The sequence below is a fragment of the Gekko japonicus genome, unplaced genomic scaffold (genome assembly GCF_001447785.1).
Source record: "Gekko japonicus isolate JY-2015 unplaced genomic scaffold, Gekko_japonicus_V1.1 scaffold2908, whole genome shotgun sequence".
In the NCBI taxonomy this organism is placed as follows: domain Eukaryota; kingdom Metazoa; phylum Chordata; class Lepidosauria; order Squamata; family Gekkonidae; genus Gekko; species Gekko japonicus.
Window position 1 is genome coordinate 8,770 of NW_015165329.1, and position 22,671 is coordinate 31,440.

General features: G+C 49.5%; 1 protein-coding gene across 1 annotated transcript; it reads left to right on the plus strand.

The window, feature by feature from the left end:
- Positions 1 to 2,490: 2,490 nt before the first annotated feature.
- MPHOSPH6 (M-phase phosphoprotein 6) lies at positions 2,491 to 13,129 on the plus strand. The gene is made up of 5 exons (XM_015410537.1): positions 2,491 to 2,538; positions 3,493 to 3,605; positions 4,279 to 4,369; positions 9,111 to 9,211; positions 11,847 to 13,129. The coding sequence occupies exons 1-5, from the start codon at positions 2,491 to 2,493 to the stop codon at positions 11,986 to 11,988; spliced, it is 495 nt and encodes a 164-aa protein (XP_015266023.1). The 3' UTR covers positions 11,989 to 13,129.
- Positions 13,130 to 22,671: the final 9,542 nt, after the last annotated feature.

The following is a 22,671-nucleotide window of genomic DNA, read 5'->3' on the forward strand; positions in this document are numbered from 1 at the left end:
AAGGGCGGGGTAGAAATCCCCTCTCCCCCTTCTCCCGTTTTTTTTTTGTTTATTTGCTGGCAAGTCGCAACTGACTTACGGTGACCCCTATAGGGTTTTCAAGGCAAGAGGCATTGGGAGGTGGTTTGCCCTTGCCTGCCTCTGCGTAGCAACCCTGGACTTCTTTGGTGGCCTCCCACCTGGTTACTAGCCAGGGTAACCCTGCTTGGCTTCCAATATCTGATGAAATCAGGCTAGCCTGGGCTATCCAGGCCAGAGCATTGCTAGATTTTAATAGACATTTTTTTTAAGTAATATTATTATTATTATTATTCATGAATTTGGTAAGGTGCCTTGAGCAGGTTCCTGGAAAGGCGGCACGGAAATTTTCTAGACAAATAGAAATAACTAAGAATGTTGTTACATATGTTTTGCAGTTCTGCAGGACTGCGCAAGCACCCCATCTCCCTGAATCAGGGTTGCCAGCTCCAGCTTGAGAAGAAATACCTGAAGATTTGGGGGTGGCATATGGGGAGGGCAGGGTTTGCGGAAGGGTGCTCAGTGGGGTGTAACGGCAGAGAGGCCACCCTCCAAAGCAGCCATTTTCTCCAGGAGAACTGACCTCTGTCATCTGGAGGACAGTTGTCGTTCCAGGAGATCTCCAGGTCCTGCCTGGAGGTTGGCAACTCTCAGGGCTATTTTGGGGCAGGAACGCACAGGAACGGAGTTCCGGCTGGCTCCTGAGTTGGCCACGCCCAGCAGGAGCTCATTAGCATAATAGGCCACACCCAACAGCAGAAACCCATTAGGATTGGCTACATTAGGGGTGTGTGGCCTAACATGCAAAGGGTTCCTGCTACAAAAAAAGGCCCTGGGTTTTGACAACAAGCAAGGTAAACAGAATAAGAAGGGAAAGGTGGGTGTGGCTCGATGACCACACTTCTGGTAACATGGGGGTGTGGCCTAATGTGCTAATGAGCGGTGCTGTCAGGGTGTGGCCTAATATGCTAATGGGTTTTGCTGTTGGGTGTGGCCTATTATGCTAATGAGTTCCTGCTGGGCTTTTTCTACAAAAAGAGCTACATGGAATAGTCTGATTCTGCCCGAAGCTGGGAGAGCCATTCTAGTCCTCTTGAAGTAAAGCTCTTTCCCCCTCCCTTGCCTGCCCCATCCGTGCTTCGATCATTAATATACTTAATTGATACTTCGGTTGTCCACATTCAGCATCTGAGTTGTGCTCCCCAAAGATGAAAACCTGTTCATGCGTCCCGAAGTGTGTTTGCTTGGGGCTTTTAGCAATCTTGCTGCATCAATAATGCTTTCCCTGCAATTCTGGAATGTATTTTGCAGCGCTAAGGCAAAGCATCAGAACTTCTATGATTTCATCTATGTAAGAGGTGGCAGTGGAAGCGCAGTCTCGCAGACTCACAGTATTTGTTACCCCACTGTTTTAGGGATTTCTAAAATACATCCTGGTGCCAAATAATGCTTTGAAATAAAAGGATCAATTAGGATTTAGAGGATGCTCAAGGCGGATTATCTCAAACAGCAGTCAGAATTAAGTATAAAAACATGTTAAGGCCAGTCCCTAACCAGAGCATTAGTATTAGTACAATAAGCTTAAAAAATAAGAATTACAAAAGCATCAGGGAGTTTTTTAAAAAAGCAATTTATCCTCCACCGAAGTTCTACAAAGCTCCTGTTTTGTAAATCTTTCGAGGAGAGAATCATCTTGTGTTTTCTATGGAAGGGTCCTTCTGGGATCTAGTCAGTTCCGTGCCACACTTCTGGGTAAGGGTGCCACGTTTCTGGAATTCCTGAACATTTTGTGGGTGAAGCCAGGCGAAGGCAGAATTTGGGGAGAGGAAGGGAGCTTGGGGGGGGGGGATGATTCCATAGAGTCTACCTTCCCAGACTGCCATTTCCTCCAGGGGAATTGGTCTCTGCCGCCTGGGGGGACTTCTAGCTTTCGGTCCTGGCCCCTCTTTGTCACATAGCAATAGGTGTAGTGGATATATGGGAGTTTGGAGAGAGGGCTGCCCAATAAATCTCGGGCAGTTTGCCTGCTCATTACTCTCTCCTGCCACTGCTGACATTAAGGAAAAGGAAAACCAACAAAGAAAGAAAGGTATAAATGGTTACACAAAAGCCCTACGGTGATGAAGTCAGACAGCAAGAGGTTGGCCGACTTGGGGGGCAAACGAGCTGGAGCCCCGTGCAGCTTCTCCCTCTGGTTGCCAACCCCCAGGGGGTGCAAACCAAGAGGAAAGATCAAGGGATGGAGGTAAAGATGAGCAAAACGACCGTGATATATCATGCCAAAAGAAATGTCTGCAGACGCATAAATCCTTATCCAATATTCAGTTTACGGGCGCTAATCAATTCCTCGGATTATTCACGATGACGCCATCAACACAACGGACTATGCATATCAAGTCTCGTTTCTTTCTCAACTTTGTCAGAGTGTGTAGCGTTGACGTTTCAATATAGTCAATTCGTTTAGCAACCACCATGGCAAAATCTCTTAAAACCATTCATCAATTCACTGGCGTGATGCAGGTATCAAATGTTCTTATCGCCTATATCCTTTTCTAAAGCCAATAATTACTGTCCCGCACTCTGACAAAGCTGTGAACGAAACGAGACTTGATGTGCATAGTCGGTTGTGTTGAGTGATTCTTGAGGAATTGATTTGCTCCAGTAAACTGAATATTGGATAAGAAGAAGAAGGAGATCGGATTTATATCCCGCCCTTCACTACCCAAGGGAGTCTCAGGGTGGCTTACAAACTCCTTTCCCTCCCCCTCCCCACAACAGACACCCTGTGAGGTAGGTGGGGCTGAGAGAGCTCTTGACAGAAACTGCTCTTTTTTCAAGAACAGCTCTTATCAGAACTACGGCTTGCCCAAGGTCATCCAGCCAGGTGCAAGTGGAGGAGTGGGGAATCAAACCCGGTTCTCCCAGATTAGAGTCCGCGCACTTAACCACTACACCAAACTGAGAGAGAAGAGCAGGCAAAAAGAACACTTCAGGATGGAACTAAGTTGGAACCAGGCAAGGGAGGCCCATACTGCAGGAATTCCGCCACCCCAGCCATAGGCCTGGCGGAACATCTCTGTTTTATAGGCCCTGCGAAACTGCATTAAATCCTGAAGGGCCCGTCTCTCTCTTGGGAGAGTGTTCCATCAGGCTGGCAACCAGAGCTGAAAAAGGCTCTGGTTGAGGCTATCTGGACCTCCTTCAGGCCGGGGATTACCAGCAAGTGTTGCTCCATTGAGGGACATATTGGAAGAGACGGTCCTGTTAGGTATGTTGGTCCCAGACCACATAGGGCTTTAAAGGTTAAGAACAAAATCTTGAACTTGACTCAGTATGCAAAGCTGGTGCAGGTGGTGGAACACCGGCTGTATAGGGGCTCTTGATGATGTTCCTGTAGCAAAGGACCTCCTGCTACCAGTAGAGCCCTGACCGTACCATTTGACCACTGAGCGACCCCCCCTGTCTGTGTTTCAGTTCATGCAAAGGGGCTTGGATTCGGAAACCAAGAAGCAACTCGAAGAAGAGGAGAAGAAAATCATCAGCAAGGAGCACTGGTTCCTGGATCTGCCAGAACTAAAGGAGAAGGAGTAAGTTCCTCTTTTACGTAAGACGCTGAACTGCAGGCTGTGGAAGGTCGGTAGTTCAGCCGTTCGAGACCCGAGTGTGCCGCATGATGGAGTGAGCTCCCGTCTCGAGTTCCAGCTCCTGCCAACCTAGCAGTTCGAAAGCAAGAAATTGCAAGTAGATAAATAGGTACCACTTTGGTGGGAAGGTAACAGCGTTCCGTGCGCCTTGGTGTTTCGTCATGCCGGCCACATGACCACGGAAACGTCTTCAGACAGCGCTGGCTCTTCGGCTTGGAAACGGTGATGAGCACTGCAACCCTAGAGTCAGACTCGACTGGCTTTCGAGCAAGGGAACCTTTACCTTTACCTTTAGCAAATCCACCCCCCTCCCCCCAAGCTGGAAGGCAAACATCCGTTTTTTGTATGCTTGTTTGTTTTTTTGCCTGTCTGTCCTCCTGAGGAATTGCTGACTTAACTGAGCTTTTTTTTATTACGCTAAAGGAGAAGGAGTAAGTTTCTCTTTTACGTGGGGGGTAAAAAGCAAATCCACCCCCACCCCCCAAGCTGGAAGGCAAACATCCGGCTTTTGTTTGCTTGTTTGTTTTTTTGCCTGTCTGTCCTCCTGAGGAATTGCTGACTTAACTGAGCTTTTTTTTATTACTCTCTCCCTTTTCGTTTTTTTTTTTAATGGCAGGACCTTTATAATAGAAGAGCGGAGCTTTCTGCCCTGCGAGGATCTGCTTTATGGCAGAATGTCGTTCAAAGGCTTCAATCCCGAAGTTGAGGTATTGTGGTCCCAACACGCTGAGAATTTCGAAGTCCCTGGTTCAGATAACCATTTTTGTCCCAGCTTTCTTCCAGGAAATTGGAGGGGGGTGTATCTGCTTTGCTGTCCACCTACCACAACCCTGTGAGGTAGGGTAAACTTACCCAAGGTCACCCAGTGAGCTTCCACGGTGGAGTGGGGACTCGAACCTGGAGTCTACCACTTCCTAGGGCGGCAGTAATTTCTGCTTTGTATCAAGTTGGCCCAGATCAGGGACCGTGGCTCAGTGGAGGAGCGTCTGCCTGGCATTCAGAAGGTCCCAGGTTCAATCCTCGGCATCTCCACTTAAAGGACCGGGCAGCAGGTGATGTAAAAGATTTCTACCTGAGACCCCGGAGAGCTGCTGCCTGTCTGAGCGGACAATACTGATGTTGAGGGACCAAGGATCTGATTCAGTACAAGGCAGCTTCATGTGTTCAAGAGCAGCTCCGTCGCCTTCTCCTTGAGCACATGAAGCCATTGGGGTGTAGTGGTCAAGAGTGCCAAACTAGAATCTGGGAGATCTGGGTTCGATTCCCCACTTGCACCTCGGAAGCTTGCTGGTCGACCTTGGGCTAGTCACGCTCTCTCAGCCTAACCTACCTCACAGGGTTGTTGTGAGGATAAAAGGGAAGAGAGGAGAACGAAGTAAGCCCTTTTGAGTCCCCATTGAGGGGAAAGGCAGAGTACAAATGAATGAAATAATCAGGGCTTTTTTTGTAGAGAAAGCCCAGTAGGAACTCATTAGCATAATAGGCCACACCCAACAGCAGGAACGCACTGGCATATTAGGCCACACCCCTGACAACACAGCTCATTGGCATATTAGGCCGCACCCCCGTGTTACCAGAAGTGTGGTCATCCAGCCACACCCACCTTTTGCTTCTTATTCTGTTTACCTTGTCTGTTGTCAAAACCCAGGGCCTTTTTTTTGTAGCAGGGACTCCTTTGCATGTTAGGCCACACACCCCTAATGTAGCCAATCCTAATGAGTTTCTGATGTTGGGTGTGGCTTATTATGCTTATGAGTTCCTGCTGGGCGTGGCCAACTTGGGAGCCAGCCGGAACTCCGTTCCTGTGTGTTCCTGCCCCAAATAGACTCAGGCCATTGGTTTATCATGGTAAATGTTCTTTCCTCTAGCTGAGAGAGGTTATCCCAGTGTCTTTCACGCTATCTATTACCCGATCCTTTTATCTAGAGATGCTGGGAGATTGAACTTGAGACCTTCTGCGTGCGAAAGGAGATTGTAAGCCGCTCTGAGGCTCCTTTGGGTGGTGAAGGGTGGGGCACAAATCCAATCTCCCCATGGGGACCCCAAATGGCTTCCATCATTCTCTTCCCCATTTTATTCTCACATCACCCCTATTGAGGTAGGTTAGGCTGAGAATATGTGACTGGCCCCAGGTCGCCCAGCGAGCTTCCGTGGCGCAAGTGGGGATTTGAACCTGGGTTTCCCTGATCCTGGCGCGGCACTCTTAACCCTACACCACGCCGACCATCAGATAGCACGCCTGAGGCATCACAAGAGCAATCCGAATGTTCAAGCTGCCGTCCCGTTCCCCGTTGTGCTGGCAGAGACGCGCAGCTGGTGTTAGACTCTGTAGTCTGTTGCTGTCTGGCCATCCCAGGGGAGAGAGGCTCTTGAGGTTCAGGCTTCGTGGAAACGGATGTACAGAGTTGCAGCGAGTGGCGATCCCTGACAAGAAGCAAGGCACATCGTTCATAAGAAAAAAAGAGAGCTTTTGAGGGGGTCAGGGGTCATTTTGTAGAAAAAGAGGTGCAGGAGCTCATTAGCATAACTCATTAGCATAACTTATTTGCATATGCCTGACACCACCGAAAGTGTGTCAGAAGGCAACACCCACCGCTCAGGCTCCACTTGACTGTTTTGGATTGCTAGCTATTGGGGGGGGGGGACGACGTGCAGATCTATCCTCGCAGAGGAGGGAGAGCTTGTACCTGAATAAAACTTGGTCTTAAAGGTGCCACTGGACTGTTTTGGACCGGGGGGCCGGGGGGAGCTCTGCAACTTACCTGGCTGCTTCTTGCTCTGACTGAGGGCTGCTGGGAGCAGGGGGTGGGGCTTGTTGCATGTGCCCGCCCCCTGGGCTCTTTACTGCCAGAGCTCCGCTCCTGTGCGCTCCTGCAGGAAATGACCCCTGGAGGGGGCTAACTAGCATCCCCTGGATGAGAAACTGAGACATTTGTATTACAGTTCCAGGAATCATATGACAGCAGAGCATCTGCTTGGCATGCAGACAGGCTCAGTCCCTTTAGGCATCTGCCTTTAAGAGGATCAGGTAGTAAACGATGACCAGGTTCTCTGCCGATCAGAGGAGACAAGCCTGACCTTGATAGAAGAAGAAGAAGAAGAAGAAGAGATTGGATTTATACCCCGCCTTTCATTACCCAAAGATGTCTCAGAGCGGCTAACAAACTCCTTCCCCTTCCCCTCCCCACAACAGACACCCTGTGAGGTAGGTGGGGCTGAGAGAGCTCTTGACAGAAACTTCTCTTCTTCAAGAACAGCTCTTATCAGAACTACGGCTTGCCCAGGGTCACCCAGCCAGGTGCAAGTGGAGGAGTGGGGAATCAAACCCGGTTCTCCCAGATTAGAGTCCGCGCACTTAACCACTACACCAAACTGGCTCTCAAAGTTCTCTGCCAACCAGAGGAGACAAGCCTGACCTTGATAGGCCAAGAGTGTATGACTCCGTAGAAAACGGTTTCCCATATTCACAAAGCATGTATCTCCTGCGAAGGATGTGTTCCCTGGGTAATTGTCTGCTTAAACAAAGGTCTGCTGCGTCTCTCCTAGAAGTCGAGTACTCATTCTAAGTAACCACCCTGCCCAGACGGTTGTGCGGCATGTTGTCATGTGCGCTACTCATAGTGTTGCCAGCCTCCAGGTGGTGGCTGGAGGGCTCTACTGGTTGCAGGAGCTCCTTTGCATATTAGGCCACACACCCCTAGTGTAGCCAATCCTCCAAGAGCTTACAGCGCTCTTCTTACTGGGGCTACTGTAAGCTCTTGGAGGATTGGCTACACTAGGGGTGTGTGGCCTAATATGCAAAGGAGCTCCTGCAACCAGTAGAGCCCTCCAGCCACCACCTGGAGGCTGGCAACACTATGAGTAGCGCACATGACTGTCACCATCAAATCTCCAGGAATTTCCTAACCCAGAGTTGACAACCCAAGCGGCTCATGAGTAATTTTTATAAGTTGTGATTTAGCATTAGCTGAAAGTCCCCCCCGGGCAAAAAAACACTCAGAAATGCTGTAAAACTAGGCTTGCCAGGTCCCCCTGGGGGGCGGGGAAAACCCCGCCCTAGATGCCCGTTCCCCGCCACCGGCAGATCGGGCCCCGGGGGGAACCCCACCCCGACGTGCACATCACCCGGAAGTGATGCGGGCATGCTGGGGGCGGGGCCACGGTCATCCGAGGGAAATATGGTTTTCCCTCGGATGGTCGTGGACCCCCCCCCAGCATGCCCGGTGTGGTCGCGTCACTTCCGTGTGATGTGGTAGCAGCGCGTGTGGTGCTTTGCGCATGCACACGCTCTCCAGCCGCCAGCCGGGAGTCCCCCGCTGCGGCGAAAATAATACTTGGCAACCCTATGTAAAACAGTCTATTGCATCTGGGCCCAGTTTGCAGGGAGGCTTTTTCACTTATGCAACCCTAATGTATATAAGGGGTTCTCCAACATTTTCGAGCCTCTGGCCACCTTTGGAACGCTTACACAGCAGGATGAGCCCGGCCACAAAATGGCTGCTACAAAATGGCTGCTGCAAAAGGTGGAGCCAGCCACAAAATGGCTGCCGTGGCCAACCTTCAGTCACACGGTGAGGATCCTTGTGCTGTGGTGGCAGCTGCTGCCAAAGCAACATATTTAAAGATCTGCAGAGCCAGGAGGGAGGCCCAGCAAACGTTGCAGCCAGTGTTCCCCTCTAAGCTGACTTAGTGTGAGCTAGCTCACAGTTTTTTAGCCTCCGGCTCACACATTTTTTCCTTCGTTCAGGAAAGATGGCTCCAGAGCAAACCAATTTACGCAGTAGCCAGATCGCTCGCTCAAAACCTTAGTGAAACCCAGGAGTGACATCATCATGCAGTGTCGTCGGGGTGACGCTCTGGTATTTGGGCAAAATCTCTATGATAAATTTGGCTTCAGCCGTAGAATTTTTGCCCAAATACCAGAGCATCGGCAACATGATGACATCACTTCCAGGTTACTTCAGAAGTGACATAGACACATCACTGCAAGATCGACTGGGCCTCACTCTTTTTCCGGGTAAGGACCCCCCCCCCCCCCACTCCATTGATGGAAAGGGGGGCGGGGGGGAACCCCCCCCCCCCCTGGGGGGGGGGGTCGGTCTGCCAACCCTAAGAGCCAGTCAGGTCTTCAGTACTCGATCAGAAGCCTTCCCGGGCAAAAATCCCACTTGGCTTCACCCACTTTCTAAAAACACCCGGTGCGTGCCATAGCACCCACAAGCACCATGTCGGAGACCCCGGTATATACCCTGATTTTTATCCTGGTCTGCATCTTACAGCAGGGCGGGAGGGGAAGCAACAGTTAAAAGCTTGCAGCGCACAAAATTATACATTCCGAACGTGCCCTCTTTCTCAAACAACAATTTTCTCCTCCCCGCCAGATCTGTCTCCTTGACTTCCTTCAAGGAGCATAATATTTAAACCGATATCCCCGTTTTTCATTTTCAGAAGTTAATGATCCAGATGAACTCGAGGTACAAGACGGAAGAAATCGAAGAGGAAGATAATGCAATGGAAGCTGATGTATCGGATGAAGAAATGGCCAGAAGGTAACCGTTACCTTTTATGACATAGTTAACATTACCAAGAAAGATGAATCGCTGCTTTCCGTTCCCATGCCTAAGCAAAACAACCGAGCCCTTGATGCAGGGGGGAAAAACAAAAAACAAAACAAAACCCCTCACCTATTTCCCACTGCAAAATGAAATAACCGCGTTTTAAGCTAGTTGTTGATCTCCACATTCTCCAGGCGCTTTAATTTAGAGTTGGCGGATGCATGTTACTAATTTTACTGAATAGCCACTCAGTTCACCTCCGGAAACTCTTGACGGATTAATGCATCACTGTTTTTTGCAAATACAATTTGTACTCTTTAAAAAGACAAGCCTATTAATAGCGCCATTGTCAAATCTACAGTGGGAGGGAGTAAAACTGAAGGCTGCTGTCTCAGTGGCGAAGGCAAGTTTCTGTGCCGCGAGACTGTGTCTCTAGCTGTCGATGCCTCGGCTGGAAATTCCAATATGGAACCCTTTCAGACATCTCTGTTCCTTGCATAGATCAAGATGGGTAGCCGTGTTGGTCTGTCTGTAGCAGTAGAAAAGCAGTAAAAAAGTGGAAGAGTTTAGTAGCACCTAAAGTGGTTAAGATGCTCAACTGCAGGCTGTGGAAGGTCAGTAGTTCAGCAGTTCGAGACCCGAGTGTGCCGCATGATGGAGTGAGCTCCCGACTCTAGTTCCACCTCCTGCCAACCTAGCAAAGCAAGAAATTGCAAGTAGATCAATAGGTACCACTTCAGTGGGAAGGTAACAGCGTTCCGTGCGCCTTGGTGTTTAGTCATCCTGGCCACATGACCACGGAAACGTCTTCGGACAGCGCTGGCTCTTCGGCTTTGAAACGGAGATGAGCACCGCAACCCTCGAGTCGGACTCGACTGGCTTTCGGGCAAGGGAACCTTTACCTTATTTAAAGACTAACAAAATTCGTGGCAGGGTATGGAGCTTTCGTGAGCCACTGCTCACTTCTTTAGAACGCTCATTCTATGACCCAGATTTTGTTAGCCTTTAGGGTACTACTGGCCTCTTGATTTTTTCTGCTGGGGTGTTTTTGTTGTTTTGTGTGTGTGTGTGGTTGTGTGTGTGTGTGGTTGTGTGTGTGTGTGGTTGTGTGTGTGTGTGGTTGTGTGTGTGTGTGTGTTGTTGTGTGTGTGTGTTGTTGTGTGTTGTGTGTGTTTTGCCATGCAGCAGTTAGGTGCCCACCAGGCATGTCAGTTTGAATGCCTGACTTGGTGTGCTTGTGGTATCTTCTTGAAAAAGTATTTCCAGTGCCCCTTTTACGGATCCAGCCCATTCAAGGTTCACTGTAGACATGCCAGGGACGACAGAGAGGGTTAGGCCTTTTCTTCATTTTCTTCCCTTCAGCTGCCTTCAACTTGTTAAAGTATGGGTGTGCCAAGGTCATTCCTGTCTCTTCTGACCGGCACTGGGTCTCCAGGATCACAGGTGGAGGTCTTCCACATCTCCTAGTATGTGAGCCTTTTACCTGGAGATGCCGGGGATTGAACCCGCGGAACCTCTGCATGCAGATTAGGTGCTCATGCCCTGAGCAAACGGCCGCCCTGTTTCTCTGCCCTACATCTTGCCCTGCTTATCCATCAAAGGGGCCAGGACTTTGATTCTGTGAAGCAGCGGAGGCTGCTACGAACCCAGCCAGCTCCCGTCTGCGCTACCCGATTCTGGAGTCTTATTTCCTGGAAGTGCTAGACTGTGATGGATTATGAAGAACTGGTTTTCGCGTAGATGTTTGCTCGATCGCTGCAGTTTGCACACTCCTGTTCTGTCAGTGCATCCCAAAGAACTGCCTACAAGCTCATGCCTCTGTCAGAAAGGGAAGACGAGAAAATCCCAATATTGGCTCTTGAATAACTTAAACAACAGGGGTTGTGTAAGGAGGAGTGGAGAAGTTGTAAGAGTGCTGCTCTCGGATCTGAAAGAGCCATGCTCATATCTCCATTCTCCCATGAAGCATGCTGCATGATTTAGTGCGCCAGGCTGAGCGCCGTGACGGAAATGTACTAGATACCTACATACATGCTTGTATGTAGGTATCTAGTACAGGATTCTAAATACTGTTGAGGAGCTGCGGTGGCTCAAGTGGTTAAGATGCTGAACTGCAGGCTGTGGAAGGCCGGTAGTTCAGCAGTTCGAGACCCGAGTGTGCCGCATGACGGAGTGAGCTCCCGTCTCTAGTTCCAGCTCCCGCCAACCTAGCAGTTCGAAAGCAAGAAATTGCAAGTAGATAAATAGGTACCACTTCGGGGGGAAGGGAACAGCGTTCCGTGTGCCTTGGTGTTTAGTCATGCCGGCCACATGACCACGGAAACATCTTCGGACAGCGCTGGCTCTTCGGCTTTGAAACGGAGATGAGCACCGCAACCCTAGAGTCGGATTTGACTGGCTTTCGAGCAAGGGAACCTTTACCTTTAAATACTGTTGAGGGTCTGAGGAGACCGATGGGGGATAAATCCTGGTTATCGATTTGAAGGCGGAGAGGGCACAGCTTTTAGCATTCATAGTTTATAAGGTCAGAGTAAGCTACTCTGTTCTGACGCCGAAGACCTTGAGATTCCTCCACTGGAACTTTGTTGTTTCTGAACGTTCGTTTTGTTCTGCCTTTTAACTTTTACAGGTACGAGACGTTGGTTGGAACGATCGGGAAGAAGTTTCTGAAGAAGAGGGAACGCCGTGCCCTGCAGAACACAGACGAGGCCGAGAACGGTCCCCACGGGCCCAGCAAAGCGAAGAAAATGTTTTTGAAACCCCAGGATTAAAGCGACGTGGATGATTTGTGCATCCGTCAGGCTGGGGAAATATATTTTTGTACCTCGGTTAACACCAGTTATTTTTCTAAATCGCCAGCTTTCTTTATGTCCCCGGGATGGATGCATTGCTCAGAGTAGATGCACACGTAAATGGATGTCATACATCCTCTGTTCTCTGCGCATGGTTTTTTCTTTTAAGCGCGGGCCCAGTGAGATAACGTGAGTTTATCACCGCCTGTAAGCGGGCTGGTTGCCAGGCTCGGCTGAGAATACTTCCCGATTATGATTTTACCTGAACTGCAAGCAAAGACTTCAACGGCCAAGCGAATTCCGGCAGCTTCACCCTACAATGCTCTTTTCCGTTGTCATTTTATATTCTACCCCTTTTGCTTTTTTAAAAAGATTGGGTGGGTGGAGTTTTCGAGGAAGATTATTTTTTAAGAGCCGGACAACTCAACGATTTATTTGATTTATGTATTTGAAAAAAAAATATTTTATTGTAACGGAGTATTTTTATTGTTGTCTGCAGCTATTTTAAGTGTCTGTTCCCAATGCCTAATGAGAGTTGTGACTGCAAAAGGGAAGCAGTGGGCCAGGGGAGACATGCAGTTTTTGTGCTTGAGTAAAGGGGTGTTCTGTTTTTGAGCCAGTTCTTTGAAACTTCAGCCATTTCTTGCCGAAGGAGAGCTACTGAAGTATATGGGTGCTGTCAGTCTCTTGCCCCAGTGCGTATGGACCAGTGGGTAAAGGCTTTCTGTGCTTTAAAAACTAGTTGCGTCTTTAGTGCCTCCGGTGTGTCCACTGAATACCCCCCAAATCGCTCTTTGGAGAACTAGCGTCAGCCCTCCTGATCGCATAAGGTGGGGCAAGGAAACTGCTAGGTACCCCCTGCCCCACACATCTCCCCTTGTATATCATGCTACGAATTGTGTGCTTTTTCCATTTCCCTTCAACATTGTTGCATCCGGAGAGTCATACTTAACGATTTTCAGAATTGATAGCGTGCCGGCGATCTCGGCCAAAGGTGATCTCTAAGTCTGCACGTTTTTCTCTGGTCGGGGTCGGGGATGAAACCGTTTGGGGCGAGAAGGCCAAGAATCACGGCGTTTCTCGTTTGTCATCGAGGTCACAATAAACACACCCTGTTTCCAATGACCGCGTATGTTGTCTGGCTTGATATTATCCTGCTAGCCGCCATCCCAGTACGCCTGCTAGACTTTGCTCTGTAGAGAAAGCCGGGCGGCCGGAGGGGGGCGGTTAAAAGGATCAAAGGAGCGGGGGGGGGATCAGGGAGAGGGGGCACCACGTCTTCCAGAAAGAATCGGGCAGCTTGTTGAAGCAAGGCACGAACCTCAATTACCTTTGGACAGGCGACATACGCACGGCGCGGCAATCTTCCTCTTGACAGCACCTCATTAGCTATTCGAGATGGATCACACATGGGAAGATAAAGACTCTTTCGGACCCGAGGAGGGGGTCTTATTACTGCCAGAAGAAATATGATGCATTATCTTCTTTAACATTCCAGTGCTAATTAAAGACCGCTGGGTCAATGACTCAAAACCTGGTCAGAGGATATCACCATCATGGGCAGAAGTGAATGATTGTAGACTGTCCCCCCACCCACCCCTTCGGCTGGAAAAGAAGTTCTGTGCTAAGAAATGATTTATCATTGCTGGGCCCACTCCAGGTATTTATTTATTTGGATTTCTATCCCGCCCTCCCCGAAGGCTCAGGGCGGCTAACAGAGGCATAATGCCAGATAATAACAGCAAAACAGTATAAATTACTAAAAATACAAAATCAACAAGATTCATAAAAATCATTTCGGTGCTCCCCTACTCCCTTCCACATTTTAAAAACCAAGATGGCGTTCTCGATAGTATAGCTACACAACAACAGCAGTGCATATCACCACTGCCCTGTCGTTCCCTAGAAACGTCCCGCTCCCTCCGATGGTACCCGCACCAGCGGTGACAATGTGCGGAAATTATAGGGCATTGATGGAACAGTGGTGGCGGCGGCTCCTATTCGAAAGCCTGGCGGAAGAGCTCCGTCTTGCAGGCCCTGCGGAACTGTACAAGGTCCCGCAGAGCCCGGATCTCCTCTGGGAGCTCGTCCCACCAGATAGGAGCCGCCACCGAAAACGCCCTAGCCCTGGTCATCGCAAGTTTGATGGTCTTGGGGCCTGGAACATCCAGGAGATTTTGATTCCCCGACCTTAGTGCCCTTGGGGGAACGTGGGGAAAGGCAGTTCCTTAGGTAGGCCGGTCCCTCTTCGAATGAAAGAATCCTCTTCGAATGAAATAATCTCTTTGGTATCTATTAGGGCCCTCTGTGGAGGGAAAGGTTACAATGCTTTGTTTTCAGGTACTAATGAAAAAGCTCAGAAGCCGGCGTGGTAGTGTGCGTAGAGCAATGGTGGCGAACCTATGGCACGGGTGCCAGAGGCGGCACGCAGAGCCCTCTCTGTGGGCACGCGTGCCATCGCCCCAGCCAGGCCCAGACCGTCATTAAAGTGTGGAATTCTCGGCCAAATAATTTTAAGTAAATGAAAGCATTTGGGATTGCTTTCCTTACTTTGTTTGGATCATCTTATGTTAATGTATGAGTTCTTTTTTCTAAAGTAAAACCTCAGGATTCAGGTTAAATTGCCGTGTTGGCATTTTGTGATAAATAAGTGGGGTTTGGGTCTCAGTTTAGGCACTCGGTCTCTAAAAGGTTCGCCATCACTGGGGTAGAGCATCAGACCCAGGTTTGAATACCCAGTTTGCTGCAGGAAGTTTTCTGGGTGCCCTTGGGCCAGTCGCATGCTTTCTTGTCTAACATACCTCACAGGGCTGTCTTATGGTCCCCGCTGAGGAGAAAGGTGGAGAATAAATGAAATAAGTAAAGCACAAGGTTTGTTGTTAGGTGTCACTGTATAGGTATCCAGGTGAATGTCTGAAATTCTGAATTTCTGGGATTTTTATGAGGTTCAATTTGAAGGCTCTGTTTTAAACTCTGTATGGTACCTACAAAGTGCTGCTTCTAAACGGCAACATCCAATGACCCCTTACAATTCTCTCGTTCATAGCCCTTCCTTTCCTCTTAAGGAGCACAAGGTAGCATTGCATGGGTGTTACTTGTGAGGTTCAGGGGTCATTTCGTAGAAAAAGAGGTGCAGGAGCTCATTAGCATAACTTATTTGCATATGCCACACACCCCTGACATCACTGGAAGTGTGTCAGAAGGCAACACCCACTGCTCAGGCTCCACTGGACTGTTTTGGATTGCTAGCTGTGGGGGGGGGAATGTGCAGATCTGCCCTCGCAGAAGACGGAGAACTTGTACCTGAATAAACCTTGGCCTTAAAGGTGCCACTGGACTGTTTTAGATTGCTGTCTGGGGGAGGGGCTCTGCAACTTACCTGGCTGCTTCTTGTTCCTTGTGGCCCGCGGCTGCTGGGAGCAGGGGGTGGGGCTTGTTGTATGTGCCCGCCCCCTGGGCTCTTTACTGCCGGAGCTCCGCTCCTGTGCGCTCCTGCAGGAACTGACCCCTGGCTGAGGTTAGGCAGAAACAAGGAGGAAGAGGTTTGGATTTATCCTCTGCCCTTCACTCAGAGTCTCAGAGCAGTTTGCAATCTTCCCTTCCTCCCTGCACAACAGACACCCAATGAGGTAGACGGGGCTGAGAGAACAGCTCTGAGAGCAGTGTGACTGACCCAAGGTCACCCAGCTGACTGCATGTGGAGGACTGCACTTCTTCAGAACAGATCCTGCTGCTCTTAACCATTACACCAAACTGGCTCTGTCTTAAGTCACCCCCCAGTATCATCGTAAGAAGAGTTACCCTATTCTGTGCTCGTTCATCTTTATGGGCTTTATAAGTGGTATAAGGGTTCGGATGGCACTGCCGTTGATCATTTTCACCAAAACCAAAACTTGAACCCAGATCCCTCTGGCTGAGCTGTAGCTGTAATACCGCAATGGCTCTCTAATGTGGTGGTTAGGTAAAGGTAAAGGTCTCCCTTGCTCGAAAGCCAGTCGAATCCGACTCTAGGGTTGCGGTGCTCATCTCCGTTTCAAAGCCGAAGAGCCAGCGCTGTCCGAAGACGTTTCCGTGGTCATGTGGCCGGCATGACTATACACCGAGGCGCACGGAACGCTGTGACCTTCCCACCGAAGTGGTACCTATTTATCTACTTGCAATGTCTTGCTTTCGAACTGCTAGGTTGGCAGGAGCTGGAACTAGAGATGGGAGCTCACTCTGTCATGCGGCACCCGGGTCTCGAACTGCTGAACTATCAACCTTCCACAGCCTGCAGTTCAGCATCTTAACCACTCAAGCCACCGCAGCTCCAAATGTGGTTATCATATACCAACTGGGTTTCTTCCACTGCTCAAAACCTGTGAAATCCTGCCCAGGGGCACGGCCCTCCGATTCCTCCCTGTCCTCACGACCAATGTTCCCTCTAAGCTGTGAAGTCTTGTGAGCAAAAATTCTACTTCGTGAGCTACTGGCATTAAAGTTGTGAGCGAGTAATATGGCTACTGCATACACTAGTTTGCTCTGGAGCCATGCTTCCTGAGCAGACACAATGATGTGTGAGCCAGAGGCTAAAAAACTATGAGCTAGCTCACACTAACTCAACTTAGAGGGAACACTGCTCACGACTACCAGAGGCAGTCATGGTCTCTAGCTGAATGACCCATATGCTGGATATTGATAATATAACACTTATTTGGTTGTTATTTGAAGTTGCAGCCGGGGGTCATTTCCTGCGGGAGCGCACAGGAGCGGAGCTCCGGCAGTAAAGAGCCCAGGGGGCGGGCACATGCAACAAGCCCCACCCCCTGCTCCCAGCAGCCCTCAGACAACGCCGACCCAAAATCTCAGAGGAGGTGGAATTGGAGCAGTCCTTGGCTAGAAGGACCAACCGTCTGATCTGGCATAAGGCAGCTTGTTGTCCAACTTCTCTTCCTCCCGGGCCCACTGGACCAGCGCGTCGGACCCCCTCGGTAACTTTTTTCACTCAAGGCATTCTGCTGACGCCAACAGAATATTAACTGTCGTCCTCAGTGACCCATCGTGAGGTTAGACTTTGGTCCCTGCCTTTGCACTTTCCGGCAGTCACTCAGCCGACGAATTTCCCCTTTCTACGAAATGACCCCTGGTTGCAGCCATTCATTGAAACGCGTATCATTGCTCTAACTGATACCTGGCAGAAGCCTCAGGTTGCCAACATCTGGGTGGGGCTTGGAGATTCCCCACTATTAAAACTGTCCTCCAGACACTGGCAGAGATCCCTTCCTATGGAGGAAACGGCTGCTTTGGGGGGTGGGCTCTATCGCGTATCCTGCTGAGGTCCCTCCCCAAACCCCCACCTTTCCCAGGCTCCACCCCCAAAATCTCCAGGTCTTTCCCAACCCAGAGCTGCCGACCCTACAGGAACCCCACCCCACAGTCTTGGGTAACATGTCCTCAGGAGGTAGAATATATGCTTTGCCGGCAGAAAATCCCAGGTTCGGTCCCTTGCATCTCAACCAGCGAGGGTTAGCGAGCTAGTGAGGTGTAGTGATGCAACCGGAAGTTGTGTTTGTTAGGTGCCGTCAAGTCGGAGCCGCCTAATCGCAACCCTGTAGGGTTTTCAAGGCAAGGGACAACCGGGGGTGGGTTTGCCACTGCCTGCCTCTGCGTAGTGACCCTGGGCTTCCTTGGCGGTCTCCCATCCGAGTACTCACCAGGACTGACCCTGCCGCGCTTCCAAGTTCTAACAAGATTGGGCTCGCCTGGGCCATCGAGGTCAAGGTAGAGTGGGGAGACCCAAAACTCGTGGGCACTCAATGAAATGGCTGAGCGGTTGGGTTGGAACAGATAGAAGGAAGGACTTCTTCACCCAAAGAGGGATTAACACATGGAATTCACTGCCACAGGAGGTGGAGGTGGCTACAAGCATGGACGGCTTCAAGAGGGAATTAGATAAGCATATGGAGCAGAGAGGTCCATCAGTGGCTATGAGCCACAACGTATAGATAGGGACTCACAGGCTGGGGCAAGTGATGCTCTGTATTTTTGGTGCTGGGGGGGGCAACAGTGGGAGGGCTTCTAGTGCCCTGGCCCCACTGCTGGACCTCCTGATGGCACCTGGTGTTTCTGGACCCTGTGTGACAGAGTGTTGGACTGGATGGGCCATTGGCCTGATCCAACATTGGCTTCTCTTATGTTGTTATAAGAGGGAATTGGATAAACATACGGAGCAGAGGTCCTTCAGTGGCTATTAACCACAAGGTATAGATAGGAACTCTCGGTCTGGGGCAAGTGATGCTCTGTATTCTTGGTGCTTGGGGGGGGGCAACAGTGGGAGGGCTTCTAGTGTCCTGACCCCACTGCTGGACCTCCTGATGGCACCTGGTGTTTCTGGCCACTGTGTGACAGAGTGTTGGACTAGATGGGCCATTGGCCTGAACCAACTTTGGCTTCTCTTGTGTTCTTAAGTTCTTATTCAAATCGCCGCTCCTTCGTGTAACTCGTTGGGTGACCTTCGACCAGTCATTCTCAGCCTAAGATGGTGGACGAGAGAACTATGTGAGCCGCTTCGAAGTCCTTGGCAGAAGAGTGGGTTAAATACATGAAAGGCAGGAAACAACGCCGACCCAAAATCTCAGAGGAGGTGGAATTGGAGCAGTCCTTGGCTAGAAGGACCGACCGTCTGATCTGGCATAAGGCAGCTAGTTGTCCAACTCCTCTTCCTCCCGGGCCCACTGGGCCAGCGCTTTGGACCCCCTCGCTAACTTTTTTCACTCAAGACATTCTGCTGACACCAACAGAATATTAACTGTCATCCTCACTGACCCATCGTGAGGTTAGACTTTGGTCCCTGCCTTTGCACTTTTCGGCAGTCACTCAGCCGGCAAATTTCCCCCTTCCCTACGCCGTCTGCTCACCTTGGAAAGGCAGTCATGTTTACCCACTGAGATGTAGCTAGGTAAAGGTCTCCCTTGCTCGAAAGCCAGTCAAGTCCGACTCTAGGGTTGCGGTGCTCATCTCCGTTTCCAAGCCGAAGAGCCAGCGCTGTCCGAAGACGTTTCCGTGGTCATGTGGCCGGCATGACTAAACACCAAGGCACACGGAACGCTGTGACCTTCCCACCGAAGTGGTCCCTATTGATCTACTTGCAATTCCTTGCTTTCGAACTGCTAGGTTGGCAGGAGCTGGAACTAGAGACGGGAGCTCACTCCGTCATACGGCAACACGGGTCTCGAACTGCTGAACTATTGACCTTCCACAGCCTGCAGTTCAGCGACTTAACCACTTGAGCCACCGCAGCTCCTTAAGATGTAGCTAGTCCTTTGATTTTTAGAGAATGGGTAGGTAACCTTGTGGCTGCAATGCCAACTCCCCCGTCTATTTGTGGCGGCACTAATGTGCCGTCAACAAAAGAGTGTGGGGGGAGAAACGGACCTTAGAACTGCAGGTGGAGGCCCCAGGGCTTGTCTTAGTCCCTTGGGTGGAGAATTGGCCATGTTTGTTAGGCAAAATGGAAGCCAACATGCCAAGGGTTGCCTATCTGGCTTTTGATGTAGCCAGTTTGGTGTAGTGGTTAAGTGTGTGGACTTTAATCTGGAAGAACCAGGTTTGATTCCCCACTCCTCCACTTGCACCTGGCTGGATGACCTTGGGCAAGCCATAGTTCTGATAAGAGCTGTTCTTGAGAAAGAGCAGTTTCTGTCAGAGCTCTCTCAGCCCCGCCTACCTCACAGGGTGTCTGTTGTGGGGAGGGGAAGGAGTTTGTAAGCCGCTCTGAGACACCTTTGGGTAGTGAAGGGCGGGGTATAAATCCAATCTCTTCTTCTTCTTCTATCTTTGTACACATAGAGTTTGCTCCCAGAGGCTGTAGCGATGGCTTTAAAAGAAGATTAGACAGATTAATGGAGAATAGGTCTATCAGTGACTACTGGCCACAGTGACTAAAGGGAACCTCCATGTTCAGAGGCAGTAAACCTCCGAATACCTGTGCCAGGAGGCAGCATTAAGGAAGGCCTTGACCTCTATGCCCTGTTGATGGACCTCCACAGGAACTGCTTGGCCACTGTGTGAGGCAGGACGCTGGACTAGATGGACCACTGGTCTGATTTGGCAGGGCTGCTCTTGTGTTCTGGATAATATACACATTCATTAATGGGCCAGGGAGAACAAAAGCCCATGTACTTGACCGCCCAGCCCTACATGAAGGCAACCTTTGTTTTAGTGCCCAGTGATCAACCTTTGGACATTCAGAGCATAGAGCTCTAGTACTTCTTTTTAAGTAGAAGAGAAGAGATTGGATTTATACCCCGCCCTTCACTTGGAGTCTCAGAGCTGCTTACAAACTCCTTTCCCTTCCCCTCCCCACAACAGACACCCTGTGAGGTGGGTGGGGCTGAGAGAACTCTGACACAAACTGCTCTTTTTCAAGGACAGCTGTGCCAGAGCTTGTGACTGACCCAAGGTCACATCAGCAGGTGCAAGTGGAGGAGTGGGGAATCAAACCCGGTTCTCCCAGATTAGAGTCTGCACACTTAACCACAGCACCAAACTGGCTCTATCATCTACTACCATCTAGGGAGTCCATAGATCCAGCTGATTTCGATACTCAAGTAAATTGACAAGTTTTGGGGAAACAGAGGCACTATGTGTTAGCCCGCATGAGAGCCGGCGTTGCAGAACGGTGGGCTAGGCCCCGGGACGGCCACTTTGAATCCCTGCTCTACCATGGAAGCGTGCTGGGCCTGCCACAATCTCTCAGCCTAACCTACCTCACAGGGCTCTTGTTGTGGTGGAAATAAAGCAGAGGGGCGAAGAACAGTGCAGGAAGCCCCTCTGAGTCCCAATGAGGGAGAAAAGAGGGATTTTTAAAATTAAAAAAGTATTAGTGAAGGTGAGCAAGGGAAAGAAAGAGCTCACCCTCCCTAATATAGTAACATTGTGGGGAGTATGTTGAAATACAACTAGAGACCTGAGTTCGAATTCCCCACTGAGCCATGAAGTTTACTGTGAGACCATGGTGGACCAGTTACATTGCTTCAACTCACACAACCTCAGAGGGTTAGCTGTCTATTTTTCTCTCCTGAATTTTATCCCCGTATGGTCTTTGGAGGGAAGGGAGGTTAAAGGAACATGATCGATTTTGTATTGTTTTAATTTCTTTCCAGGACATCATTTTATAAAAACTGTGAATGAATAGTTGGAAGTTGCTGCTGTGGTTCAGATGGTTTGCATTGCCGGCATTACACACTTTTAAAGTGTTTTATGAAATTGAGACACATGCCTCTTAATGTTTGTGATTTGACTTTATTTATCTGCTTATTTATTTTGTTGCAAAGACTGGGTCTTGGCAGCCCACGTTCCAAGTCATTGGCAGCCAAAAATACGCAAATCTCAGTAAAGGACTAGAAACCTGCCCCCCCCTCCCAAATAGAAGCTTGTAAGGCTATACGTCACATATACAAATGCCAAATCTGTAAAGCAGAACATTTTCTGATAGCGCTGGAGAATTTTTAAACAATAATTTTAAATAACAGCTCATTGAAGAACGAAAGAGGAAAAATACGGAGCCGTGTGCTGCTGCTTCATTAGAATGGGTGTTGGAAGCGTGGCTCAAAAGTGGCCGATGGAGATGTGAAGAGAGCTAAATGGAGACTCAAGCAAAAAGCCTCTGCAAATATTGGGCTGGGTAATTAAAATTTTATCAGTTGTCATCCATATTTTGCAGATAAAGCCTTCAAGGAGGATACTCGTCCCTCACTCACTCCATTAAATGCCACGTTTATCCAAAGCATGCGCCTTCATGGATCTGAGATCAGTATACTTTATTAAGGTATTTTAAAGCTTTCCCTTTTTGACCCATGTACACAGTCCAGTAAAAGAACATCAGCATTTGATTTTTAGGAACAAGGGAACCCTAGCCTTGCTTAAGCTAAGACCATGTCGTTTTTAATTTATCCTTGCCTTCTATTGGCAGCTAACTTGATTCTTTTAGAGGGATATATTTTCCTTTAAGTCAAAGCCCAACCATTGGGGTTGCCAGCTTTGGGCTGGGGAATTCCTGGAGAATTGGGAGTGGGGGGAGGGACCTCAGCAGGGTATAATGCCATAGAGTCCACCCTCCAAAGCAGCTATTTTCTCCAGGGGAATTGTTCTCTGTCATCTGGAGACCAGTTGTGAATCCAGGAGATCGCCAGGCCTCACCTGGAGGTTGGCAGCCATACCAACCACACAGGCTGTTTGCAGGTACGTGAGGGATGGGGCCTGTGTGAATTGCTCCCATTTATACTTAACATATTTAAAAGCAAATGAGTCTTGAGGGATAGCCTATCCATACAAGATTTTTCAGGGTGCACGTCAGAGCACGTGCTCTGTCTTCAAGGAAAGGTAATGGGATATGAAATGTAGTCTTCACTGCTTAAGGGCTGGAATCCGTCTGAAATCCATCACTCAAAACGAACGTTACCTTGTTTCAGCGGGCTTGTCGGCTTTTATCTACGAAGTTGTCAATGCCATTGAAAACACAATAAACAACTATCACATTGTGCAGATTGTGATCAGCGTGTTGGCGGTTTTAACTTTTTCTTTATTTTAGAGCTTTGTTTTTTCTATTGTCATTTATTGAAGGCTGGATTGAATCTTGTAGCGGCGGTTTAGGCCATTTTGCAAAAACCTTTCTCCTCCTCG